The 16884-nt window shown below is 56.7% G+C and overlaps 1 protein-coding gene across 4 annotated transcripts in view; it reads right to left on the bottom strand.

Annotated features, from left to right (window-relative positions):
* MBP (myelin basic protein) overlaps positions 1 to 16884 on the bottom strand; it is a 115171-nt gene that overhangs the window by 15209 nt on the left and 83078 nt on the right. For 2 of the 4 annotated variants that reach the window (XM_072819288.1, XM_072819341.1), the window contains exon 5: positions 10514 to 10591. The exons of the other annotated variants lie outside the window; for them this stretch is intronic. In XM_072819288.1, the coding sequence (XP_072675389.1) occupies positions 10514 to 10591 (78 nt within the window). The remainder of the gene's footprint in view (positions 1 to 10513; positions 10592 to 16884) is intronic. 4 annotated transcript variants of the gene reach the window in all.

Genomic DNA, 16884 nt, shown 5'->3' with positions numbered 1-16884 from the left:
GTACAGCGGAATATGGCTCAGCAATAGGACGGAACAAACTTTTGACACAGACAACGATGCAGAGGCATCTCCAAAGGATGCTGCACTGAAGTTTCCTACCGTGCCATCTCACTCATGGGACGTTTTCCTGACGATTAAAGCATAGTGAGGGCGAGCAGAGCGGCGGTCGCCAGGGCGTGGGGATGGGCAAGGGGAGCCTGTGGTGGGCGTGCAACCGGAACGTGGTAGGGGGATGGCTCTGCGGTGAAGCGTCCTCCGGTGGTGGCAGCTACACCAAAGGCCACATGTGTTACAATTCAGGCCATTGCACACCGAGAACCAGTCCGGCTCCCTGGAGGCTGATATCTCAAGTGGCCCACGGCCTCTAGCGGGCTCTGCCTTTACGGAGCTGAGTGTCCATGGAGACATGGTGTCATCACCCGGACTTCCCGGCGGGAGGCCTGTGTCCGTGAGTCCGGCCGTCCGTCGACAATATGGTGTCTCCCATCCCTCTCTGGACGCTGGCTCGCGCAGTTGCCCTTGCTTGGAACATCTCCACCTTCCAAATGTGTCCACTTTCCTAACAGTGTGGCGCCTCGAGGCTGGAACACCTCATGCGGCATCAGACTGTCCTTCCCCCAGAAGCATCTTCCCTCTTTGGCTAATTTCAGTATGTTTCTGGAAAGAGGAATAACCTCCATGCGACGACCCCCAGAGCTCCTGGCGCTGGGACTCAGTGCAGGTCAGCAAGTACTAAGTGGACAAAGGCATCAAGAAATCTGCTTTGTACCGTGGCCTCGATGAGAGCACCCCGCGGGGAGCAGGGAGGCCCGGGCCTCACACCGGGGCCGGTGTGATCGGGGGACGCGGTGTGGGCTGCTGGGGCGTCCGTCCGCTCACCTGGGAGCAGCGCAGATGGAGAGGCCCTGGGACAACGTTCCACTGCAGACCAGCCCCACGAGGCCACCGAGGAGCAGCCAAGGGGTGAGAGTAACTCTCCAGTGAGGTTTACGTCTCAGGGCATTTCTCAGAATCTAGACCTCATCTTTAACCTATTTATTTGTGGATCACTTAAGGAGCTTTTGCAGGAGCGCAGCTCGCCCACCATCGACTTGCTGTCTCCCGGGTGGGACTGCTCCAGGCACTCCATAGGAGCGAGCGGTTCAGGACTTGTCCTGCTGTGTCCGGCTCCTTTCCATCGGCTTCAGGCCCTCACGGCTCATCCATGTTGTAGCAGATGCCAAGATTTCCTTCCCAGATTTGTACGGCTGGATGAGGTTCTGGAGCATGGACACACCACCTTCCACCACCTTCTGTGTATCCGTTCATCCTCTGAGGGACACTTGGAGTTGTTCCCACCTTTCGGCTCCTGTACTGCATCCCTGGCCTGCGCAGGCCTGGCCACGTTTCCATGGCCTCTGACACCAGGCAGAAGAGACACCCGGACCCCCACTCTCCCTCAACAGCTCGAAGGGACGCTGTTGGGTGGCGAGGAGTGTGGGGTGGCTGCGAGGAAAAGCTGAAGCCCTGCTCCGGCTCTCCTCCAGGGGAGTCTCTGGGCCTGCCCTGGCAGCAGCAGGAGCCCCCAGCAGGCCTGAGGAACCCCTTTAAAGATACTGGGGTTTTGGTTATTTGTTATATTTTACAGTTTATGGGACGTGGGTCTTTTTACCCTGTTCTCATACCCCAGTGAGAGTAAGGGGACCCGTGTGCTGGGACAGGAGAGATGGGGAGGACGCTGGCAGGAGGGAAGGCGGGTCAGGGCCGAGGGCCTGAGGGTGACCCATCGGCCTGTAGACCGGGGGCCAGGTGGGGGCCGAGGGGCATCCCCTGCTGCAGCCCTCTGCATCTCATTTCTGCCCCGAGGCCCTCCTGGTCCTCAACCTCTGCTGCACAAGCACCTGGGGTGGATGGCATCCCCTGCCAGGCAGCCCACTGAGCTGGGGTTTCCTGACAAAGGAAGGATTTTTGGCACTTAGTTTTAGTTGTATTTTGTTCTGTCTGTAGTCTCCATGCCCAGTAAGGGGCACGATGCAGGGCTTGATCAAGGCCTGAGCAGAGATCGAGTTGGACGCTCAACCCACTGAACACCTGCCGGCGCCCCAAAACTTAGTTTTTAAGATAAACAGTTATTCTCTGATGATGCACTTCTGTGTCCATTAAGGTTGAATTAAAAAAAAAGAGGCAAAATGGTTATAACATTTTACTGTGTTTCTCAAGATTGGTGTGTCCTTGCCCGAGTCCACCCCATTCTCAGCAGCTCGTTCCTTTGTGGGAGGTGGAGAGGCACGGGGGCCTCTTCGGGGTGGCTGGGACCAACTGGGATGAACTGGGACGAGGGGTAGGGCGGCAGCTGTGGGCAGGGCTGAGAGCAGTCAGGGCCGGGGAGGCAGAGGCCCCGGAACCCCACCGCGTCCCCCCCACCCCTCATCTACACCTGCAGCCAGGCCGTCTTGACACAGCATCTCCAAAACATGTGCAGCTGAACGTTTTGGACAAGCGAGATTTGAAAAAAATAATCTACTGACTTCTTAATGAAAGCTTTTGGACTAACAAGAAAAATTATATGAAAAAGTCAAAATTGGAAAGAAAGGTTGTAGAAGAAATTCTACTGCATAAGGACAACCCTTCTTTCTCAGTTTGGCGAGACAGCGTTCAGGCCTGGCTCTCGCAGACACGCGGAGAAACGTGCAGATGTGATCACAGTTTGCACGATGTTATGTGGCACTATTGTCACTTTTTTTTTTTTTTTGCATCGTGATTAATAAAACAACAACTCCTGGATGGCAGGTACCATCATGCTGAGACTTAACCACCATAGGCGGGAAGCCATGGCACAAAGGGCAACCATTTCATTAAGTTTTAGGGTAAACTGTTTTTTCCAATGACCTATGTCATGGTGTTGCTTTTGAAAAATAGGGATTATTTTCCCTCCACTTGAGATAATGTCCGACCCCGGCAGGGGGAGCCCGTGCACCGGCTTCCAGGCCACCTCCCCGTCCCCATTCACACCTCAGAAGGGGATTTTTAAGTTTTCCAATTTACCAGAGAGCTGGGAGTTCTTAAACCTGCAAGGACTAGCAGATTAGTTTTCACCCGCCACGCCTGCAGATCAATGGTCATCACTTTGGGTAAAGACTCATTCCTTTGAGCCTGATGGCTGTTTCATGAAAATAAGGAGCATTTGGCAGCACGTTTGCATTTGGATTCGATCAGAGACAAATTGACGGGGTCATTCCCTCTCAGAAGAAAATGCCGTATCTGGAAAAAAATTAATATTCACTGTGCCTGGGGTTTTGTGGTTGGGGGAAAAAAATCTCTAGCTCTTACTTTCTTACCTTATCCGGAATCAACCGTTGGAATGTCAGTGAATGAAATCCTAGTGACTCCCTGGCTCCTGGATGCATCCCCATCCTCTGTGTGCCCGCCACTCCGGGGGCTAGGCCCCGAGATGCATGAGTGTGCTCCGTGTTGCACGAGACACAGCCCAACGAGACCTGGGCCCCCTCCCCTCCCACAGCCCAGCCCTCGTTTGCCACTTTTCTCTCCTGAGTGGATGGCGAGGAGGTGCCGAGAGGGCAGGGATGACTCACTTCATATGCAGGCACTAAGGAAGGCTGCTAGAAGCCTGGCCGAGTGTAGACCCACAGCTCAGAGCAGTCTCCCAGGAGCCCAGAAGCCCGCCTTAGGACCAATACTTTCTGGTGCTTTAAACCCAAACTTCACACTCCTGTGCATCTGGGCTGCTGCCTCCAAGGCTGAGTCCTCACAACGGAGTGATGCCCCGGGGGTGTGTTACAGCGTTGGAACCGTTTTTTCAAGGCCCAGCAAACTGCCCCGGCTTCCTTCCCAACAGGTGTATGAACCTAAGGCGCATCGTGCTCCCCGACCTTCCCTCCACGGTACGCTAGCTCGGGGGAAACTGGCCTGCCCCCGCCTGTCCCCCGAGTTTCCACACAATGGACGAAGACAGGAGCTCGGGTGGAGGGGCTACAGGAGAACCCCTGCCCTTCCTCAGGCTTGAAAGCGAGGCTCGCCATGGAGGTCCCCAAGGTGGGTGCTCCTCACAGCCGGCTTTACTACTGCAGCGCTCTCCGGCGCGCTCCTGCCCTGGCCCAGCAGCCTGGTCTCTGGTCCTCCACAAACCTCTGCTCCCGTGAACAGGATCCTGAGGCTACAGGCAGCCAGCCTCTCTCTGTGCTGTGGCCCCTGACACCCCTTCCGAGCAGAGACACGCCAGGTGTCACCTGTTGCCCTCCGACGGGTCCACACACGGGACGGCTGGTGCGAACCACAGTGATGGTTTCCTGACCAGTGCGGTCCTATTTAGCCAAGTCATCCAAGTTCTAGAAACGTCTCCCTGTGCACCCAGAAGATTCCATTGAGAAAGGGAATGAAGAGAGTGATTCTTTTTGCTTTTAAAACACTGGGTGTATGATTCTTAGGCTCGCCCTCACCATTTGGAGAACAAGAAATGTTGCTCTGCACACTCTGAAGCAACCACTCCCTTTAACAGGTGCAGCAACCATTCCTCGAGAGGGGATACAAGGGTGTGCAGGTCGGGTGTCCTGACTTTCAATCTGGGGCCCAACGCAGTGGGCCACTGCACCACGCCACATTCGTGTGGGCTCCGTGTGGGACACGGGCTGATGTTCCAAACCTAACATGGGGCAGTAGATGGAGAAATCACGGGCAAGCCGTACGACAGAAGAGAAAGGTAAGAAGGAAGAATGGTTTTTTTGTTTGTTTGTTTTTAAAGAGTAGGGCTTATTTTATTTTATTTTATTTTTCATTTGTAGACTTACCTTCCATTGACTTGTGCATGTGTGACGAGCTAGAAACAAAAATGTTCCCGTGTATAAGGAGAAACGAATGTCTGTGGATGGAGTCAGCTCCAGGTGTATGTTAACGCCTGGAGGGCTGGGTACATGTGGCTGCCGCTCTCCTCTAGAAAATCAGTCCCTCCCACTCGGGCGAACACGGATAGTTGGGACAGCAAATGCGAGAGCAGTTAGCATTCTGCAGGATGCAGTTGTATGTCGTGAGAGCTAGGGGCCCGTCCACTCCCACTGAGCACGGAGCAGCTGGGGCTCCTTGCGGACACGCAGACCACACGGTCGGCGTCATTCCACTCTGTTTGTGTGACGGTCCCCGTCCAGCCCCCCAGCCATGCACCTGGCACACACATCTTGGGTCCTTACTCCTGCACCAGGCAGGCTTATCGCCACCGGAGATTGCGCGTGGCCACAGAGCGGTGATGGGGACACTTGCTGTGTGCTCGGAGGGTTTCACCAGGGGCCTTGATGGCATCAAGGGATTTGCATTTGCCTTTTCTTGCCCCAGAGAAATCTTTGATTTTGTGGCATCCTCTCTAGAGAGACTCCGGTCCAGGAGCCATGCCTGTGACCTCTGTGTCTGTTTGAAAAACCCGAGCAAGACTGGGGGTCACTGAAATGTTTTTCTCCCATCAAAGTGGTAATTGGCCCAAATACGTTCTCGTGTATGGTTCTTGTGCTCTTTGTATCGACGGACCAGGAACGCAGCGCACGATGAAACCCAGACACTGCTCCGCCTCCTCAGTGGCGCCTCACGTCTTCTGCGGCTTCTAGAAACCCCTCGTGTCCAGGAGCGATCTTGTTTCGACGGTTCCTCCTCCTGAAAGAGTCCGGGGCTCGCAAGGCTTCCTTCTTTCCCCCAAGACACTTCCTTACACCCTGCGGGCCGCACCGACCTCCGGCCGTAACCCCGTCCCCCAGGTGCCGAAGGAGATGCCCCTGACGTGTGACCAAGGCCCACGCGTCTGGGTAAAGTGAGCCGCCTGACCGCGAGGGAGGGGTCTGAGCTGTGGCCTCGGGCCCTTGTGGAGCGGGTGCGGGTGTGTCGAGGAGAGAGCCGGGGCGGGGCTGCCACCGCACCCTGCACCCCGCGCTCCTGGAAGCCAAGGAGGCAGGCCAGGGCTCCCGCTGCCTCGGGGCCACGCTCCCACTTCCGCCCCCTGTGCTTTTCGGGGGAAGCCGTCGCACCGGTCTTGCTCTGACTTCCAATGTGCCTCTGGACGGAGAGGGTTGGTTAGTATGGGGTTTTTTTTTTGGGGGGGGCAAAGTCAAGACAGTCTCACTCTCACTGACGGGAGAGAATTCTTCTCTGTCTAGATGACACGTGCAGTTGGTCGTGTGCTTTTGTTCTTTGCAAGTTGAACAATATATTTGTTCCTGAAATGTTGACTTGGGCAAGTCTGATTAGAGCTTCTTGACAGAAAGCGGAGTTAACAGCAGTCTTGTCTATTTCTGGAGGAATCTGCAGGCAGACCTTTGATGTAGAGGGCAATTTTAGGTTACCCGGTGCCTGTCCTGATAGGAGATTTCTTCTGGGGTCCCGGAGGGTGAGACAGCCAGCAGGACGCAGCCTGCAGGCTCGGTGGCTTGTGGGGTGCGGCCTGTGGGCATGGTGGCTTGTGGGTGCAGCCTGCGGGCATGGCGGTTTGCAGGGTGCAGCCTGTGGGCACGGCGGGTTGTGGGGTGCAACCTGTGGGTGGATTGCGATTGTGCTCTTGTTGCTGACGTCCAGCTCAGCAGGGACCGTGCCCTGGTCTTGTGATCACAGGGACCGGCTCCACGTCCAGGGCTTTGCTTGCTGTCAGCCAACCATGAAGCTGGGGTGGAGACAACAGCTGCTGTCTGGGGGCAGAGGGGGAGCAGTGCATCCCGGCTTCTTCTGGGAAATCGGGAACCTGACCACCTCCATCCCCTAAGGGATGGCTCTGCCCCCCTCAGTGGCCACGATGGAGTCCCGGTCAGAGGTCTGGGCAATGACAAAGGAAATGCGAGCCCGAGGCTGTCACCGCAGGTACAGAAGGACACAGCGAGCCCAGTGTCGCAGCCGGTGCCCCGTGTCCAGCTCTATCATCCTGGGAAGTGGGCGCGGCGGGCAGAGGGGTGCGGAGGGGTGCCGGGCACCTACCAGAGCTGGAAGTGGCTCTCAGGTGGGCGCAAACACCGTCGGGATGGTGCTGTGCTTTCCGGCCGGCAGCTCTCCCATCTCCTCCATGGGGACGTGGTGCCCAGCTCCGACCCGGCCCTTCTGCAGAGGCATCCCCGTGGGAGCAGGAGCGCGGCTACCACCACCTGAGCGCCCCCCAGAGCCCCCAGCGTCCCCGCCCTTTCCCTCGGAAACAGGCCGAGCTCGCGGGTCCTCCCCGTGGGGAAGTTCGCCCCCCAGAGTCGAGGCAGCTGCACCCACAGCGGGGCTGGAGTGGGGCTCGTGCCCCGCAGCTTCCCGACGCTGCCTTGCCGTCTGCCCAGAACGGCGGGAAGCAGGGCTGGACGCAGGCTGCACCGCTCTGATCTTTCTCCGTCCATCCGGGTACTGATTTTCAAAGGCCCCAGTTGTGTGACGCATACAGAAGGCTCCCTTGGCATAATTGTCAAGCTAACATCACAGCAGAGCAGAGCCTTAACCCCAAACATGACCCCAGTGTTCCTTCCCGGCTTGGAATCCGTTGTCTCTGCACAGAACGCAGACAAGCAGTTTCAGGGGTGGGGGGGCAGGGTCTGGAAGATTCTCTCCGGGAGGAAAAGGCACGTTGCCACGGGTTTTCCAGCAGGTGGGCGGCAGGCCCCTGCCTCAGCAGTGGCGGGAAGTGGCTGTCAGGGGGCGGAACAGGCCGCCGGCCCTGCTCCGGGAGAGGCTGGGCCCAGCGCAGCGGCGGCCTTCCATCCCGCTGGCACACTCCCCGGGGAGCTTGGTGCGCTCTGGGTCTCCACGGCCAGACCTAGGGCGCCCACCAAGTGTGCGGCTGCCAGACTCACATCCAGGCAGAGCCAGAGCTGGGCAGTGATGAGGAAATCTGATGGGACAAGGCGGAGAGTGAGGGTGGTCTCCGGAGGCCCCCCCATGGGAGCAATTACAAGCTCTAAGAAGCCTAGTGCGCAGGACACAGTCGCCGCGAGGGTGGCAAGCTCGGTGTGCACTTACAGATGTCCCCTGAACACCTCCGCACCGCTGTCTTCAAAGAAATACTTGCAGTCGTTCATCCCACACGTTTATTTTATGGCTGAGAAGCTGAGGTCTGAGAGCAGAAATGCAATGGCCTGGTGGTGGGGGAGCCGGTGGAGGTGGAGGGGGGCCCACGGCTCCCAGGGCCACTGGCTGTCCTTCCAGTTGCTGAGCACTGCACAGCCGAGGGTGCTGGGGCAGGGGCAGCGCGTGTGCCTCTCTACTCCTCTGCAGCAGCGTGGGCCCTGCAGGCTGCAAGCAGCACGCACCCTGCTCTCAGGTGAGGACGGGAGCCCATGGTCCATGCAGAGCCACAGCCCGTGTTCCTGGTTCCTCCCGTCACCTCTCCACAGTACAAAGTGTCTTCGGCTCCTTAAACTCTGGTGTGCAAGGTGGCTGCCCAGGGCCGTCTCCAGCCATAGGGCCTGCAGACTCCAAGGCACAGGAGCCAGAGAGCAGTCAAGGGTGGACGCTGCAGCCTCGCTGCTCCCCGCCTGCCCCCAGGGCTCCTGTGGAAACCACATGCAGAGGGCTGGACCCGTGCTTCAGGCCATGATGTCCGGATGGGGGCCCCATGCTGGGTGACATGCCCGGCTGTGTGGAGCAGGACAGGCAAGAACGGAGATCTGACTTTTTCCTAGGGGACTGCCTTGCATCGCTTTGCTCCCTGTTTCTCCCTTGGAACTCTTGCCTCTCCAACGTGTGCTTGGGTTCCCAAACACGATGCCACCTGTCTGTGGGTCCCCTCTCCCCACCTGCAGTCATCCCATTCCGTCCCTGGAGAAGTCGTACTCTGGTCATTCTAGGACCTATATGGAACCTCCTGGAATCAAAGACTTCATGCTGGGGAGTCGGTTCGTGAACACCGTGGACAGCACCGGAAGCCGTCCATCCTTTGATGGGTTACCCTGATGTCACGGTGGCCAGGGGTCCCCAGCTCCCCGCTGGATCTGCAGACAGAGGCCGACAGAGAGGAGGAGGAGTAGTGTTTGGGAAGGTCAGGGTACAGAACTGCTCGGCATCACTCGTTGATACTTTTGGAGTTCCCGAACCACAGAGGAGGGGAGGCGGTTCCAAGTATTTACAGGGTAACCATAAATGAACACATCAGAAATGCCAAGAACCTATTACCAGACACCCGCAGCATGTCCACTGAACCTTGCAGTGTGTCCACTGGTGGCCACACAAAGATGGTGCCCTGTGGAGTATCTGTGTCTCTTAGGCCGGGTTATTTTAACGCACGTGCAAACGTCTGTCTGGGGTGAAGAGGTGGGGGCGACAGGTGTTGCTTTTTCCCTGCCAAGTGGTTTTGTAAAAAAAATAATCAACATTCTGTTGACAGTTTCTTAAGTGACCCGAATAGCACAGCCCTGCCTTCCTCTACTTTACATCTCAGGAGCTCTGGCAAAGTCTCTGCCTCTTCGCCAAGGGGGGCCCGCTTCTGATGGCAACTGTCTTGGCCGGTGGAAGAGATACTGGGGCCAGAGCATACAGTGGTTCCAGGGTGCAGGGGGCAAACCTGCCCCATTTCGGAGCTCCAAACCCAGGCGTGGGGCCCGTTGCTGTCTCATCACATGTACCACACACTGCTGTGGCCCAGGCGCTCTGGGGGCCTCCCTGAGTGTCGGGGAGCACAGGCCTCCTGGGTGGGGGGTTGGCGGTGATCAACGAGCTGCTGAGAGAGGCCTTCAGAGAGTGAGTGTCCCCGGGAGCGGGGACACAGCCAGTCGGGCTGACGCCTCAGCAGGGGACTCTCCACAGCGTGTCGGGACAGCACATTTACCAGGCTGCCCGTCATCTTCAGGCACGGCTGGTGGACCTTCTGCATCTTCCCAGGTTAAACTCTCAGGTGCCTGCATCCTGCGCCCGCGGTCACCTGGAAGCCTGTGCCCGTGGCCGTCACTGTGTGTAGGGAGCGGCATGGCTCCCGGCTGACTCAGTACCTCCTCTGGGGAGGTGACACCTTTCCGGACTCCCCCTGCCCACCATCCAGACACCCTGTGGGACCTTTGTGCTCTGAGCAGCAGGACATGAGGGCAGGTGATGGCTCATCTTCTGTCCCCACGCAGGTTCTGCCAAGCCTGGGGAGCGGGGGGACAGCACCTGCTGCTACATTTCCCATAGACACACGTCATGTGACAATTGAATTCAATGAGCGGTGGCCAGTGTATGTCAGGCACGGCCTTCAAGGGCAGGTCAATGCCACGGCTGCCACCAACTCCATGCTCCGGTGCCTCTGGAACCAACAAGGTCCCGCTGGCCCTGTGGGCCGGTCCACCGCCTGACCCCACAGCCGGCCCCATGCGGTTCATCTGTGCAGGGTCCTACCTGAGCACTCACAGGCTCTTGAACAAGAGCTCCCCGTCTTCATACCTTGTCCCTTGCCTGTCTCCCCTCAGGAGCGGCCCCGCTCGAGTTGGCAAATGTGCCTTCCCCATGCACGTAACACCTGCTGCTGCCGGCGGGCAGGAGCGTGCCCGGGGGTGGCCCCCGCTGGCCGAGGACGGGAGGGGCCTGGCGGGGTCGGCGCACATCTTACCTGGTACATGTTGCACAGCCCGGGCTGGCTGCGGGCATGAGAGGGCACAGGGCTCCTTCTCTGCTTGAGCCAGGGCACCTGCCAGGGGACACAGAGTGGCCATTGAGTCTGTGCGGCACCACCAGCAGAGCCCCCAAGTCCTCCAGAAACGTCCCCTCCTGAGCGGGCTTGGTGAGCCCCCACGCGGCAAGGAGGGGGAACGGGGACAGAGGTCAGAGGGTGAGGGCGTGAGGGTGGTGGACGGTGACCACGGAAGGCACAGAGGAAGGACAAGAGGGCATGGGGCCCCCAGCGCTGCGGGGGAGGATGGAAGAAGACAGGAACGAGGAGACAGATCTAGGGAAACCTTCTGGAGCCCTGGACCCAGAGATGTGGCCAGATTCTCTTAAGGTTTGTAGCGGACACAGGACCTGTGGGGTTTTGGGAGGAGCAAGTGGAAGCAGCACCTTCCAGGACGATGACACCTGCTGGAGGCCCCCAGGGTCCACACTGGGGTGGATGAGCTGGACATTCCCCCTGAGGAGACTCCCTTTTCTCAGTGCAGCTGTGGGAGCCTCTGTAGGGATTCCCCAGGAGGAGCCCTGTCCGTTCTGCAGGGGTCACGGTGCTGTGTCCCTCGGGCCTTCCCAGCCACCAACAGTGCGCCAGGAGTTGGCTCTAGGAGCCACCCGTGGCCAAGGTCACGCCAGGCAGCCCCTCGGGGTTACACGGTCTCACACTGCTCCTGCTCTTGGTGAGATTCAGGGATTTCAACACTAATATCAACTTAATACCCCTACAGGTGAGCGTGCGTTCACCGTGACCCTGAGTTCTGCTGTACAGCTTCCTAAGTGATGTCTGCTCCTTCTTAGGTTTTTAAAAAACATTTTAAAGAGATTTTATGTATTTATTCATGAGAGAGACACAGAAATGCAGAGACACAGGCAGAGGGAGAAGCAGGCTCCCTGCGGGGAGCCTGATGCAGGACTCAATCCCAGAACCCCAGGGTCACAGCCTGAGCCGAAGGCAGACACTCAAACGCTGAGCCTACTACATGCCCCTGTAGTGTTTGCTCCTAGTGTGGCATCTTTCCGAATCGTTCGCTGTAAGGTAGTACCTGGTATCACCCAGGTATCACCCTGAGTGGTGTGGCTGAGAGAGCTTCACTCTGGGGCCAGCATAAGGGGCCTGCAGGAAGTCCCTGTTGTCTGATTGTGTGCAGCAGGGCAGGGGGTGCATGGGGGGTAGAGAGAGACAGAGAGAGAGAAAGGGAGGGAGACAGAGACTGAGAGAGATAGAGATGGGGGGGGGGTACCTACAGCGGTCAAGAGACAAAATCAATGTAAAGGATTTCAAGAGCTGTCTCAGGGTGGCTGCAGATGATGTGGATTTCTTAAGCCCAGATCCCCGGCTGGTTCAGTGTGGAGTGATGGTGGTAAAGACACAGAAGGATGTGAGTGGGCCAAGGAAAATCACTGTAAACACAGGGTCTCCAGAGGCAGACGTGGGGGGTCCGGCATGGCTGTCCCTCCCATACTTGGTCCCCCACATGAAGGGGCGGCTTCTACACCTGCAAGAAGCAGCAGTGACCTCAGTCCGAGGCAGGTACCAGAGGAGCACGGTGACTGTGTATTTGTGTGCAAAGGGCATCTGGTGGGCAAGCCTGCGGTGGCCCTGGCTCTGCTAAGGCCTGGTCTTCTCTGCGGGTGTGACACCCCCACAATGGTTGCTGAGTCCGTGTTATACCCTGGCCAAAGGCAAGGAAGGATTTTCTAATTTATGTCTTCCCTGCTTGAGACACTGTCCGTCCTCACAGAGGGGACCAGCTCCTGGAGGTGTTTCCAGGAGCCCCAGGGCCTGGGTCAAGCTGCCCCCGAGCCAGGCTGCTCCACAGGCTGTTGGCCATGCAGCTCGGGGAGGGGTGGCCAGGAAGGCAGGCCGCCCAGCCTGGTAGGGGAAGGTGAGGGGAGACGCGTGTCTTCCCTAAGGGTGATGGCAGAGGGACCAAAGGCAGAGGGACGAGTCACCCAGTGGCTGCGCTCACCTGACCTCCCGTACAGGTGCCGTGACTGGGCGTGCCCACGGGGGCCAGGGGATAGAGGCAAGAAGTGCCCCTCGGAGGAGCCCTCGTTCATGGGGCTTCCTCAGCAGAGTCCCTGCTTCTGCGACCCTCCCCAACTTTATACTGTGTCCTCCAAAGCTGGACTTCGGGGCAGTTGAGAGTGGAGTGTAGACCTATGGAGAGGCTCTTCCCACATGAAGCCAGAGCTTAAGGACAGATGTCTATGGTACTTAGAGGCTCACGGGAGCTCTGGGGCGTCTCCCCTCCTGGGACACAGCCCTCCGCATCAGGCCCTGCTCCCCACCATCCAGGCAGCCTCGCCTGTCATCAAACGCCTAATCCTTCTACCAAAAAGAAAATCAGCGACGCTTGTCACTCTATGTGCATGAACAGACATGGCAGGAGGTGAGCGAGGACCAGCATCTCCTGACAACACACTGGGCAGGTGACCACATCCATTAATCCTGTGTTCGCTTTTATTTCTAGTTCATCCTCGACCCAACCTTATCTATGACCTTCATGCTCACCAGCATCTGTGGGACAAGCTGGGCCACCTCCACATCCACATTCCCTGGGGGTTTCCCGGGCTCCCTGGGACGCAGCCTCAGCAGGGCGCCCAGGCGGGGTGGGCCTCCCTGTGCTGAGCAGGCCGCATCCCCACCACACATGTGCACATGCGCACACACAGAGACACAGCAGAGTCCACGCCGTGCACAGGTGTCCCTGCCAGCACGGGATGGCACCCCCAGAGACTTAACACATGGAGCAGGACGAGAACAGCCAGAACAGAAAGGCCAAGACGCCGAGCTGCCCATGGAGAGGAACACCTCAGTGTCTTCATGCAGAAGCACCCGAGTGAGACACAGACTTGTGTGTGTTGTGGTAGCAGGCGCTCGGGCCTCACACTCGCCTGCTGGCTGTCATATCAGGAGCCCGCGAGAACACCAGCAAGAAACGCATTTCATAGGGGAGGGATGGAGGACGGACCCCAGAGAAGGCAAGTTCGAAATTCCGGTGCAGTCAGCACAGCACCCTTGGTCTGTGACAATGTCTAACGGGTGCGGAAGGAAGAAATGTACATGGACCAAAAGTGCATCACGAAACCAAAGAGGCAGATGCTCACCAGAAGGCAGTCCTGTCAAACACGGTGACATAAAGCACGGACGTGTCGCTCACGCAGAGGACGTGGAGGGACCTCCCAGTGCAGGGCCACACGCCCTAACAGCTCCTGCCTCCTGCAGCCACCGCACCCTGGAGGCCGAGGGCCCGGGGACAGTGCGAGGGCACAGCAAACTGCCAGTGGCCCGGCAGACAAAGCTACTGGTGAGAATCTATCAGAGTAAAAACACTTCATGAAGAAATTCCTGTGGGAAAGCTCAAAAAGTAGTGTTTGAAATATACCTGCCCTGGTTGCAGGTTCTCTAGAAAGAGCTGTGGCCCCAAATGGATGCATCGGGTGGTCACATCACTACCTCTTGGACTTGCGCAGAGATTGGGGTTGGGTTCGTGTGCACGGCTGTGCCCCTGGGGGCCGAAACTCTCTACTGAGTGGGTGTGCGGGGGTCTGCAAGCCTGGGACTCGGGGCCCACAGGCGCCACATGGCCCGCCCCCCACGCTTCCTGCCGCGACCCTCCCTGCCGCCGCCTCTGAATGCTACACTCCCCAAGATTACAGAATACAGCTATGAAACTGGGCTACTGGGTGACAATGAAGAATTAAGGGATGGTAGGACTAAAATGCATTAGATGAAGTTAAAAGGCAGTGGAGGGGGAAAACCCAGGGAACGGATTATGGTGATTAATTTACAAGTATTACCCCGTGGCAGTCAATGACAAACGGTTTTCATCCCGTACAATCAAAATCAGAGGCACAGAAATGATCCTGAGTGCTGATGATGGGATACGGAGAACAGCAGGTTACAAATGGAGCAAGGCTGGAGAGTCGGTACAGATAGGTGCGGGCATCGGGGGGACTGGCTTGACCAGAAAATAGCCTTTAAACTACCCTGGCCTGGAGCAATCCGCGAGGGGTGAGTTCTCGAGGCCTTCTTCCTTGGGGCCAGCCTGGCGTGCATCACTGTGTCCAGCTTGGTTACCTCATAAAGCCTCACTCCTTCCAGATAAAAAGGAACAAGGGTGGTCTCCAAAGGGCTCAGGGTTTGGGCGACTGCAGCTGTGTGGGCTCGGTCACGGTGGGCCGTGGGGTCTGACAGGGAGTGGGTGGGGTGGCTGGCAGCAGCTGGTGGACCCCCCGGTCCCCAAAGTGCACATGCATTTTACCCTTCCCGGTCAGGGCTGCCCGTTCCCACTGAGGCCCCACATTCCAGGGCACTGGGAAACCTGTTCTGGAAGCAACAACACAGCCCTGTTTCCTCCTGCCACCAAGGAGCACGTTCTCCAGGAACACACTCTGCATTTAGGGCTCTCACAGAACATGCGTCCTCAAGGAATTCATAATGCGCTTTGCTTGAATGTCAGTGCCCCGGCCGCACAGGGGTGGGTGTCATCAGTGCATTCCGAGGATGGGTGGGGGGTGCTGCCGACCTGGGGGTGGGGAGCCCCATGCCGCCTTGGGGGAATGGGGTGGGGGGTGTTAGGGCGCAGCAGACAGCCCGGGGACCCACAGTCCCCTCCCCCAGGGGCCCTGCATTCAGCCCGGCGCAATTCCACCAGGAGAAACATACTCCAGACAGACAAGCAGAGCCGCTGCTCCCTGCCACCCACCTTTCAAGGTCGTGCAGGCCTGGGGGTGCCCTTTAGGGTCCTATAATCCCGAGACAAATGTCTCGGGAATGACAAACTGTGGAAACAGCAAATGGGTTTTTAGGGAGGATCATCAGGGCCTTCTGCTTCTCTTCTTTTCTCCAGCTTCGCTCCGGAGATCTTTCTATATGAGACGAGGGCTCTGTGGGTTTACACACAGCGCACAGCAAGTACCAAACCAACACGAAACAGGAAGCCCTCAGCAGCCCACAGAGTGAACACCCCAGAGCCCTGGGGCTGAGCTGAACGCGTGCCTGGGCGGAGAGGGTTTTTAGCTCACATTTCCAGTGTTTAAGAGCAAAGAATCCATAATAAAATGAAATAAAACGCAGCACGTTCAGCAAAGACGCGACCCATGACGGCAACTTACGTGACCACATGTGCAAACTTCTCTGGTATCAAAAGGCAAGGCTGTTCATTTTTAAATCTTCTTTATTCAACATTCGATAGTGAACAGAATTGAAACTTCAAAAAGTTCTAAAACAACTTGTTTAGACATTGTTTTCATTTTTAAAAATCCTGTGAAAATATTTTGATTTCTCTGGATCCTTGATAATCTGGCAACAGTATTTTGCAAAGTTGATGCCTACTTCTGTGATGAATCTTTTCTTTGAAAGCATGAAAGAGTAGAAGAGCCTTAGAGTAACAAAGGTTGTAATTCTATACCAAGGGAAAAAAAGCCACGTATGCACGTACATATCCATGTATATGTATCCATTCTGATATAAAGTCACAATGATTGATATAAATGCATTCGCAATTTTATTTTGACTTAGAGCATCACCACTGAAATGAAGCCTGTTTTGTAATATGTGCTATACAGCAATTTAATCTTTTCTGCCCAGTGTAATTCTATTTTTCCTGTTCCTTGAGTTACGCAGAGTAGCTTAAGCTTTCGGACTGGTGGTGCTGCATGCATGTGGAGCACTTAGAGTAACAGCAAGACTCAACAGGCAGCCAGGGTCTGGTGTGGCTTGATAGCCGTGCTCTGAAAAAGCACCTCGGACTGAAATCAACATTGGAAATAGGTCAGATGCCCAACATTTTGGGGTGACACAAGACTGCCCAAAAGGAAAAGCAAATGTCTACAAACACAGACACTGAAAGGACCAAGCAGAAGGTGAACGCTGTCAGCACTTAAGACGCGCCAAATGTTAGTCACGAGAAGGCATGACCAGTGACATGTGAGTGATGGCACCTGGGGGCAGATGCTGGGGACCTCACGACCAGCACCTGCGACATCCCCAGCTCCTGTGCCGCCATGTCCCCTAATTCCAACGTGGCAAAACTGCCTTTGTTTAAACACAAATCGCTCAACGATTTCACAATCAGCAGTAATTCTAAATTCTGTAGTTAGAGACTGAGCAAGTTTTAGAGACCCCTTTAGAAACCACAGGTCAGAAGCCTCTTTACATTCCCAAGACTTTCAGAGTCAGCATGATACGCACGCAGCCAGAGGAAAAGTGACAACTTAGGTGTTTTGTGAGCACAGCCAATAAACCCGGGCTTTCCCCAAAAGACCCTCTGCTTCCACAATGACCCAGCCAGGCAACACCCGGAAAAGGCA

This window comes from Canis lupus, chromosome 1, assembly GCF_048164855.1.
Source record: "Canis lupus baileyi chromosome 1, mCanLup2.hap1, whole genome shotgun sequence".
NCBI lineage: Eukaryota > Metazoa > Chordata > Mammalia > Carnivora > Canidae > Canis > Canis lupus.
Note: the sequence above shows the minus strand (reverse complement) of the source record. Positions and strands in the feature narration are given on the sequence as shown.